This window comes from Fundulus heteroclitus, chromosome 5 (genome assembly GCF_011125445.2).
Source record: "Fundulus heteroclitus isolate FHET01 chromosome 5, MU-UCD_Fhet_4.1, whole genome shotgun sequence".
Taxonomy (NCBI): domain Eukaryota; kingdom Metazoa; phylum Chordata; class Actinopteri; order Cyprinodontiformes; family Fundulidae; genus Fundulus; species Fundulus heteroclitus.
Window position 1 is genome coordinate 16,957,972 of NC_046365.1, and position 11,089 is coordinate 16,969,060.

General features: G+C 40.0%; 1 protein-coding gene across 1 annotated transcript; it reads left to right on the plus strand.

Annotated features, from left to right (window-relative positions):
• Positions 1–2,837: 2,837 nt before the first annotated feature.
• LOC118563150 (ubiquitin carboxyl-terminal hydrolase 37-like) lies at positions 2,838–9,491 on the plus strand. The gene is made up of 12 exons (XM_036137032.1): positions 2,838–3,203; positions 3,336–3,483; positions 3,685–3,776; positions 3,915–4,046; positions 7,159–7,282; positions 7,384–7,535; positions 7,621–7,720; positions 7,796–7,872; positions 7,974–8,097; positions 8,209–8,269; positions 8,371–8,529; positions 8,685–9,491. Exons 2-12 carry the CDS (start codon positions 3,349–3,351, stop codon positions 8,726–8,728), a joined length of 1,200 nt encoding a protein of 399 aa, XP_035992925.1. The 5' UTR covers positions 2,838–3,203; positions 3,336–3,348; the 3' UTR covers positions 8,729–9,491.
• Positions 9,492–11,089: the final 1,598 nt, after the last annotated feature.

Here is an 11,089-nt window from a genome sequence, read left to right on the forward strand (position 1 = left end):
ACAAATACAGATGTGAGATTGTTTTGCCACATGGAATCATTGGTTACTTGTTCAGTTTTTTCTCCACTTGTCCTCAAATTAAACTAATAACTGTCTTGTGGAGAGTCTTAAACTTTTGTGTCTTCTTCATAGTATACAATGCGCTGGTGATTTTGGGGATGTCGAAGATGGAGCACTGGATGGTTCTCCTGCATCTTCCAGAGGAGACTCCCAAACTAGCCAAAACAGCAGAGTGGAAGATACTGTCTTGCCCTCTACTGTCTCAGCACAGATGTGAGTTATTATTTAGAGCTCAATAATATTTATATTTTATAGTATTCCCAAGTTTCAAATGAAAAGTCATGTTGATCCGTTTTTGTGTGGTGATTTTTGTGTTCCTTCATTACCAGCATCAACAACCAAGAGGACTCAGAAGAAGGAGAGTCTGATGTCCAAGACAACATCCAACCTGCGTCTGAAAGTCAGGACATGCCAGAAAAGATTGAGGAGAAAGAACGGTATGAAAACTGTCTAGTCTGGATTCAAGATGATTGTATACAAATACAGATGTGAGATTGTTTTGCCCCAGGAATCATTGGTTACTTGTTCAGTTTTTTCTCCACTTGTCCTCAAATTAAACTAATAACTGTCTTGTGGACAGTCTTAAACTTTTGTGTCTTCTTCATAGTATACAATGCGCTGGTGATTTTGGGGATGTCGAAGATGGAGCACTGGATGGTTCTCCTGCATCTTCCAGAGGAGACTCCCAAACTAGCCAAAACAGCAGAGTGGAAGATACTGTCTTGCCCTCTACTGCCTCAGCACAGATGTGAGTTATTATTTAGAGCTCAATAATATTTATATTTTATAGTATTCCCAAGTTTCAAATGAAAAGTCATGTTGATCCGTTTTTGTGTGGTGATTTTTGTGTTCCTTCATTACCAGCATCAACAACCAAGAGGACTCAGAAGAAGGAGAGTCTGATGTCCAAGACAACATCCAACCTGCGTCTGAAAGTCAGGACATGCCAGAAAAGATTGAGGAGAAAGAACGGTATGAAAACTGTCTAGTCTGGATTCAAGATGATTGTATACAAATACAGATGTGAGATTGTTTTGCCCCAGGAATCATTGGTTACTTGTTCAGTTTTTTCTCCACTTGTCCTCAAATTAAACTAATAACTGTCTTGTGGACAGTCTTAAACTTTTGTGTCTTCTTCATAGTATACAATGCGCTGGTGATTTTGGGGATGTCGAAGATGGAGCACTGGATGGTTCTCCTGCATCTTCCAGAGGAGACTCCCAAACTGGCCAAAACAGCAGAGTGGAAGATCCTGTCTTGCCCTCTACTGTCTCAGCACAGATGTGAGTTATTATTTAGAGCTCAATAATATTTATATTTTATAGTATTCCCAAGTTTCAAATGAAAAGTCATGTTGATCCGTTTTTGTGTGGTGATTTTTGTGTTCCTTCATTACCAGCATCAACAACCAAGAGGACTCAGAAGAAGGAGAGTCTGATGTCCAAGACAACATCCAACCTGCGTCTGAAAGTCAGGACGTGCCAGAAAAGATTGAGGAGAAAGAACGGTATGAAAACTATCTAGTCTGGATTCAAGATGATTGTATAGAATCATACATCTGCACTCACACACTTAGTATTTTTTCTCTATATTTCTATTGACAATTTTTCTGTTAGAACTCTCAATATATATTTGTCCTCCCTTAACTATCACAAAATATTGTGCTGCAAAATTAATAACAAGGTACTTGGTATATTATGTTCTGCATGTTTACGTATTAGGAATGTTGTGTAATTAGAGACGTTTTTAAGTTATTGAGTTTTATCAAATAACTCTCAACGTATCCGATATTGTCCAGAGAATACCAACCCATTTGGCTTTGATGATAGGACAATAGTTGAAAGAGTGATTTGAGCACTTTCATTCTTCAACAGCAAACTCACACAAATGGAAAGTGATAACTTCACTTCAAGTATAAGAATTTATTAACAGAAATAAATGTTAATCCAGGAACATTAAATAATGCTGTTTATCTGTAGTTAACAATAAATTCCAATTAGGGATGCAAATAAATAATCTATTTACGATTAATCGTCAATTAATGGTTAATTAGGTTAAGGTTTTTCCATCCAATTAACTGATAACATCCACTTAGACCTTCTTTCAGTGTTGTAATATGGCCGCCATTCAGTAGACGGTGCTGATGGTCATTCTAATGTGGAGCCTGATTGCAGTACTAAAAGAAAAAAAAGTAAAGGCAGATGCAACGTGAAGCACTCTGAAGGAGTCTGGTGTGGGATTACTTTTGCTCTGTTTAATGAGGATGCAAAATGCTCTTTAAGCGCTTCTGTTACAATATAAACACTCAACAAGCTCATTAAGTTTTCAGCTATATAGCTAACAGATAAAAATAACTAAAAATAGTTTTGCGAAGAACTAAAGGTATCTTTTTAGATGGACTATGGTATGATATCGCACACCATCTCTGTATTGTTCTCCAGTCTCTTGTTTACATAGTCGGGCTGGCTGCTTGTGCACGTACGTGCATGTGGACAGCTGCCACTCAAGGCTTAGCCCCTCCCTGTCTTAAAATGCCACAACCAGAGCAGTGTTTGGTTTAGGCACACAATGGCGGGGAGCAAAATGTTCTCTTGTTAACAGCATTATAACGTTATGAGTTACTTACTTCAACACTACAAAGGTTCCTCCGAAAGGTGATGCTGTTTTGCTGTGTATCTATCCATTGCAAAGATGCACATACAATCCGATGGGGGAGAAAAGGGAGGGGAAATGGGGGCCGGGTTGCAGCTGGAGCAGAGGTAGAGAGAGAGGTTTGAGTTGATGCACATCTTGTTTTGGTCGACAGGCAGTGCTCAAGCCCCAACTAGTGGTGAAAATGTGTTTATTGCTCCCATAAGAGCTTTAAAAATAGCACTGAAAGTTTAAAGTATATACTAAAACTAAACTGGATAGCCTAGGTAATAGGATTCAGCCTTAGGATGGCTGAACTACACAGTTAAACATCTCTTTCTTTTTATCACCAGTGTCTGCGTCCTGAACGACATTTCAGGACAACTTGGAGTCCAGGTGGAGACTGCTCCTGATGGTGGCACTCTTCCCTCAGTTGCCGCTGAGAAAGACTTACACACCGTGAAAGAAGACAGCGGAGAAGTATTTCTGACCTCTTCTGCCACAGAAGAGAGGTAAAAGCTTTTAGCTGGTCTGTGCCATCAAATCAGCTATTTGGGTTTCATTGCACTGAAAAAGAAAGAAATTCATGATGATTTGTAATTCCACTGATATTAATTTTGTTTGCTTGTTTTTTAAATCTGAAGTTTAAAGAGAACCATGGAAGTGGCAAATACGGAACCTGGACACCAAGATGTTTCCTGCACACAATCTTCTCCTGAGTCAGGAAAAAATGAGACTTTTAAAAGCATAAAAAACATGTGTGGGTTAATCCTGTCTCAACTGTTTCATAAGGTATGTTGAACCAAGCTGAATGTTGTTGATTGCATCAACTCAGTATCATATAAATAACAGAAACAACCACGGCATGTTCAGTTTTTGCTGTACTGAACTTTAATACTGTATCTTTTTATCACAAAAGAGAGTCTTTCCACATGAAAACAAAGAAGGGCCACATATAGAGCCTTCACTTCAGATTATGTCTGTCATCCACAGGCTGAATTCAACCGTCCAGGACTCAACCACTCAGCAAAGCCTTCTTCAAGTACCAAGAAAACCATCCCCAAACAGGAGCTGGTCTGCTTTGGGTAAACAAAAGCACAAAAATTGATAAATAAGCTTTTTACAGACTACATTTTACAAAACCCTCTGCTCTAAAACATTTCAAATGCGTGGAAACTGAAGCCCATGTTCTGACTCTGGTTATTTGTCGTGTGTGTTTTAAGGTTACCCAACCTGGGCATGACTTGCTACATGAACTCCATCCTCCAAAGCCTCCTAAATCTAAACTGCTTCGTTCAAGAGATCCACAAGCAGCTGCCTGTGTGGCGCTTTCTCCCCGGATCTCAGCTCTTCAGGTACAGCACTCCACAGATGCAAAAACAAGTGTGTCAAACTCCAGTCCTTGAGGGCCAGTGTCCTGCAACTTTTATACACGTCTCTGCTTCAACAGGCCTGAGTCACATAATCAGGCCATTAGCAGGACTCTGGAGAATACGACTGCATACTGAGGAGGTAATTCAGCTGTTCGATTCAGTTATGTTGGACCAGGGACACATCATGGATACTGGACCTCAAGGACTGGAGCTTGCCACATGTGCTCTAAAAGACCACCAGTGCATAGCAGGGGTCTTTAACCCTGGTCCTCAGGAAGCACTGTTCTGCATGTATAGGTGTGTTTCACCATACCTGGATCATGTTATTGCACAACCTCCTCAGCAACCATTACGGGCTGCAGAGGCCTGTTAATCACCCATTTACGTCAGGTGTGTGGAGGCAGTGAAACACCTAAAACATGCAGGACAGTGGGTCCTCAGTATCTAGGTTGAAGACCCCTGGTCTATAGAATGTCAAGAACTGTGTTGATATACATTTGGATTCTGCGTTGCAACAATATTCATATCCCTTGAACGTTCTCATATTGTCATATTGTTACATTTGAATGACCACCTTGAGTGAATTTATTGTTTTTTTGTAAAAGACCAGGTAATAATGTCAAAGATGGCAGACAATAACATTTTCCTATGGACGGATGTTTGTTGAAGGGGACTTTGAATTATAGTCGTAGCTAGCCGTGCTTTCATTCAGAAGAGTCAGTAGCCAAAGCAGTACTGCACTAGCCGCTATTGTTTTCTTCTGTGGTTGTTAAAATTGTAGACAGCTGCCATGTTGTGCCTTTATGCATTACTTTAAATAGATTTCTGTCATACAATACATGAGCCAGGGATTCCCTGGAAGAAACGCGGGACATTTTCAAGCTGTTACGTTCAAATTGTGCTGTTGTCAAAGAAAACTTTCCCCATTGTTGTGTAAATGAACATTACAAACACACTCAGACTATACCGTGTTCACCAAAAAAACGTTGCGTAAGCAGAGCCTTAGTCTCATCATAAATGCAGCTCTTCCATAAAGGCCTTAGGGGTTTGTTAGAAAAAATTATTGATTTGCTTTATTTGCCCTCCGTGGGGGATATTACGTTTCAGTCCAGCCCATCAAGAGAAAGACAAACATGGGTAGACAGGTGACTGAGGCCTTGTTGCCTTGGAGGCGTTGCCTTTTTGCAGAGTAGAGAAAGGAAAACATTAGGAAGGTTGAGGTGAAAAATAAAAGTACATTTCTCCCACGTTCTCTTTGCGGTGACAGTATAAGAATGCAAGAAAAACCCTCGTCACAAAAAAACAACATACAGACAACATCATACAGCAAACACGTGTGAGGTTGGAGGTGTTTATGTGTGGGTGGAGGGGGGGGGGGGATGCCAGTCAGGTTCTCCCAAGTGAGCGGCGCATCCGCCCACATCCAACCTAGGGTTCCTGTCCCAGGGGGTAAAGACTTGATCAATTGCGTTGAGCGGCCAGCTGACCAGATCCATGGTTTGAAATTCAGATGATTTGCAGAAAAAGGCTCTGAAAGAGTTACAAGCAGGAAGGATTTGGGGAAGAGAGGAGCAGAAAAGTGTCCGCCTTCACTGAGAGCTGGGAGAGACAAAAAAAAACAGGACTAGTTCCACATGGTTTTGCCTCCTTGTGAGTGTTTCAAGAGCAGTTTTTCTCAGGGCCAGCCCAAGTTTATCCAGGCCTGTTAAACAGCAGGGTCAAACCGAGCTGAGTCGAGAGGAGTTTTAAGTGAAGACTCAGTGATTGGCCGAGGAGAAATGAGAAGGTTTTTCTGTGAGGAAGTCCATAAAACCGAAGAGCAACAACATTAATATTAAGGACCACTATGAAAAGAGTGGGTCAAACCACCTTGGCAGCGATGGCTGCTATAGGGAGCCTGGACTGGGGAAACCCCTGAAAGCTCACTTTGCTGAGGGGCCTGAAGCCTTAAGCCTGCGGGCTAAACGGCTCCGCCTCTCCACTTCTGTCTCTCTCTCTTAACCAAACAGGTTCAAAGCAGATAGCAGAGAGCCTCTGCCTTATTTTATTATTAGATGTGTGATCCAGATATTTATCCTGGTGGATTAATCCTTAAAAACCTACAAGACAATTGTGCTAATACAGTTATTGAAACATAATTAGGATTTTTTTCCTTTTATTTATGCTTTATTTATAATTAGGTATTTTTAGTTGTTTGCCTTTTTTTCGCTGATTTCTTTCAATTTTCAATGTTTCAAACGGTGTGTGGAGCAGGGAGAAGGGGGCTAAAGCCACCTACAAGAGGCGTTTTCTTCTACCGGTCATTTCTAGGCAGGTGGAAACAAAAAGCGCGCAAAGATAAATAAAGTAGAGAGGAGCCGAGTTTGGCGAGCTAAACTGAGTAGGGTCATTGGAACTGTGGCTTTAGTGAACCAACTTAATGAAGACCAAGGTGCACAGTTGTTAGGTCAAGGAGAAACTAGTGGGAAAGTTAGAAATTTCAAGTTTTGAATGTCTAATGGAAAAGTTCAATCTATGATCCAAAAACAGAAATAAAATCAGTGGTGAAGTAAAGCATTAGTAGGCAGCCAAGTAGGCAGTTGTGACTAAGGAGTAGTGATCCACAGATAAGGTGGGAAGGTCTGTCAAAAAGGACAAATACATAAACTCCACAAATTAATCCACAGATTCCAATAGCTTTTGCAAAAAGCTATTGTAAACAGAAAGCCTTAGAAGGACTTGTTGGAGGTTTGACTCAAGACATGCCAAGAAAGGGACATTGAAGATAATTATATTTTCTTAAAACTTTCTTGTGTGCACCAAGAAGATACATTTAACTAATTTTAAAGATGGCAGCCAAATAAATATCTGGCGCACATGTCATCCCCAAACTACAGTTGAGGATGACACAGAGTGTCAGGAGTCATGAGCATCAATACAAATTCATGTCATACCTATAATTTCCTTTCCACTTCATAATTATGCACCACTTCATAACTGCCTTGTCAAGATCTAAGTTAGATGGAAACCTTGGTAATCAACTACTATGAAAAAGGGGGCTTTCATTTATTTTAAACTAAAAAAAGATTATGTTCTTCACTTCTGTTCTCACCAGATGGTTTCTAGATATTGAAGCCAGTCGCTTCACCAACATCAGAGAGGACAAAATGTTGGTTCTATCCACTTTTAAATGGACTGTCGCTGAATATAATTCAGATTTTGACGATGACGAGCAGAAGGTTAGTGCCATACTTATTTATACTAGACGGCACAGTGTCAATCTTTGACAGATTTTGTTTAACTCCTATCTTCTGAACCATTTCTTTGGGTTTCTGAGCAGGATGCCCATGAGTTCCTCGTTTGTGTTCTGGACATAATGAGGTCTGTGTCATCTGAGGTTGAGCTGACAGCTGTAAACTCTGGCCTGACCTACACGTGCCCAGTCCAGGAACACATTACACTTCAGATGTTAAACGTCAGAACCTGCAGGGGGTATGAATGTATTCTATTTACACTGCTGACTTGTTGCGTCTCCAGGAGCACTGTGGTTATTTTTCAACTCTACTGTCCATTTCAGATGTGGTGAGCAGTCCTATAGATTGGAGGACTTTGTTAACCTCAGTCTGGACCTGGTACCAGGGGGAACGGTGGGCCAGTGTCTGCAGGAGTATCTCAAGGTAAGTGCAAACATATTTGAAAAGCGAACTCAATTTTGAGAGATTTAAAGTAAAAGTAATAATTGTCTCATTCAGGAGAACCAGATAGAATTCACATGCCACTGTGGAGCGCAGCAGTCGTCCCTGCAGAGCTCTTTCTCCACCCTGCCGAAGTAGGTTACACAACCACACTGTAAATCACTGCCATCCAGTTGTTCAGGCTGAGAAGTTTCCTTTATCTGATCCTCTCTGATCTATTTCTCCTTCCTCTCAGTGTGCTGATCCTGCACCTAAAGCGCTTTATAGTCACCAGGTCCTACACTGTCAACAAGATGAAGAATCCCATCACTTTGTCAAAAGAACTTGTGCTGAAGGAAGAGTATATGGCCAACAGAAATGTAAGAAAATTACAATTGTTAGGTATAAAACGAAGAATGGGTCTCAGCAATAACAAATCAATCAGCTGCTCGTGTCCTTCAACCGTATCTAAACACTATGATGTTTTGTAGACGACAGCTCGTTATTCTCTGGTGAGCGTCGTCAGCCACATGGGCTCCAGTGCTGACAGTGGTAAGTGTTTGTCTGAGGTTCTGTTTTTCTGTCACAGTTATCGACGTCGACATTTGCAGGTTTTGCTTTCCAGGCTAAAAATGTTTTCCCTTTGCTCTCAGGTCATTACATCTGCGACAGTATCTACGGAAGGCCGGATATGGGGGATTCAGCCAACCTTTGGCTAACATATAATGATGAGCGTGTTAGCCAGACAACAGCAGAAGATGTCTGTCGCCGAAGAGAAACAACTGCTTTCCTGCTGTTCTATGAAAAACAGGGTAAGAGATTGATTTGGGTTTCACAGCTACAGTTTATTAGCTGCAGTTCTCTGACATGCTTGCATTAGTAATCAGTGCTACCCAGGAGATGGTTTTGCATACTTAAAATGTTCTTAAATCCAGTAAATCTGAATGTATTTGCGTTCTCTTTCCAGCCCTTGAAGAGCTAACACACCTGCCATCAGGGCTGCAATATTGACTGCAGCAAGCAATGCCACAAATTACTACAGTGGCTTGCAAAATTATTCACATGTCTTTAACTTTTCCACATATTGTCACATTACAACCAAAAATACAAATACATTTTATTGGAATCTTATGTGAAAGATAAACTGCTATACAACTGTGAAGTAGCAAGAAACTAATACATGGTCTCTTTTTTTAAACAAATAAAAAACTGAAAAGAGCAATGTGCAAAAGTATTCAGCACCCAGTAAATATTTCTTGGAACCGCGTTTTGCTGTAATTACTTCAAGTCTGTACCAGTTTTCCACATGTTGTGACTGAAATTTATGGCCATTCTTCTTTGCAAAATAGTTCAAGCACAGTCAGATTAGATTGAGAGCGTTTGTGAATAGCAGTTTTCACACCTTATCAGATCCACAGATTCTTGATTCGGTTTAAGTAAGAGGTCGACCGATGCAGGTTTTTAAGGCCGATACCGATTATTTTGACATCAGGCAAATCGATAACCGATACGTAAAAATTAAAATAATACAACTGAAAATGTTGAGTACAACACAAAGTATCCATCTTATAATAAACACACTTTTGAAATTCTCTTTAATTTCATAGTAACATTTACCCAATGATATTTAATTACTCAAATGCAGACTTTGGTGAATTAAAATCTGCCATAAATTTGATTATTAAAATTGGCTAGAAATTAAAATTGGAAAGAACTGACCCAAATACTGTTCTTATATTGCTAGACCAAAAAGAGTTAAATTTTTTATTGTTAAAGAGTCAAATTCATTTATTCAAAATAATCTATAAACAACAATTGAGCAAAACCCTTTTTTACATTTTGGATCTGCAATAATTTACACATTAATTTCCTACAAAAAATCTGACATTTAAAATAGTCATATTTTGTAGAGCAGGTAAAACATTAACGTTATTGTTTTGGTTTTAAAACACAATTGTATTCATTTTTAGTTCCTTTGACTTGACAATTTTGGCCCATGTAGCGAAAAGTTTGGACACCTCTGCTGTAGAGGCAACTGCAGTAAATGGAGGAAAACTCAATTACATGTCAGACATGTATGAAAAAGGGTGAAATAAAAAGCTTCTAACTTTTGCAAAGCTCCTTTTAAAAAAAACACAAAACATTAACAATGGCTAGCAAACAATATAGAACATTAAAAATATAACAACAAAAAATAAATACTTAATTGTTTGTGTACTTCATGTAGCAGCACAAGGCCTATCTAGTGCAAATTACGTTCCCGAGAAATGTTCTGTTTGATTTATATATTAAACGTATTTGCTCTACTTAAAAAAATGACTACATTTTATTATCCAATCCATTCTGCTTCAACAGACCTGAAGGAAACTGTCAAAGACACCGTCTTACTTCAACTAGCGTTGTGACTCTTAAACTAAACTTAATAACAGCGACAAAAGATTTTCTTGTTGTGGGGAGGAAGAGGAAATAGACTGACCACTGCTAAACATTATTTTCTGCAAAGTTAAATGCTTCAAGTGTTGTGATTATTTTCATGCTCATACACGACTTCATGGCAACGAGCACTAACACAGCGGTGGCAGGTAGCCAGCTGGAGATCGGACATGTTGTTTTTTAGACAGTTGGATGGAGTTTTATACTGACTTTAGCAGCTCAACCACCATTTACAAACCAGCATTGACCTGCGAGTTTCATTGAGTTAAAGTAAAAACCCTGCTCCGTTCTCAGTAAAACAGCTGTTCCCACCCGCTCACAGTGACAGAGGCAGACATTCAAAGGGCAAATACCGCTAAATTGTCAACATTACCAGGCGCTCTCTGCCAGGGAGGCAGCGTAAAACGTATGCGCGTCACGGGACGTCAAAGCATGGTAGCTGAATGCGCCAATGGCCAATGCATGCAGTGTATCGTCCCATCCCGATACAAGACAAAACACAAATATTGTATTTTTAACCGTCTGATTTAGTATTTGCCCTTTGAATGTCTGCCTCGGTCACTGTGAGCGGGAGGGAACAGCTGTTTCACTGAGAATGGAGCAGGGTTTTTACTTCCATTTCCACTCACGGACATTCGTGTGTCAATGTTGGCTTTTAAATAGTGGTTGAGCTGTTTAAAGTTGGTATAAAACTCCATCCCACTGTCTAAAAAAACATGTTTGTTTCCAGCTGGCCACCGCTGTGTTAGTACTCGTTGCCTTGAAGACTTGTCGTGTACACGCATGAAAACAATCACAACACTTATAGCATTTAACTTTGTAAAAAATAATGTTCAGCGGTGGCCTTTTTCTTCCTCCTCCTCCCCACAACAAGAAGTTCTTTTATCGCTGTCATTAAGTTTAGTTTAAGAGTCGCAACGCTATTTGAAGTAAGACGTG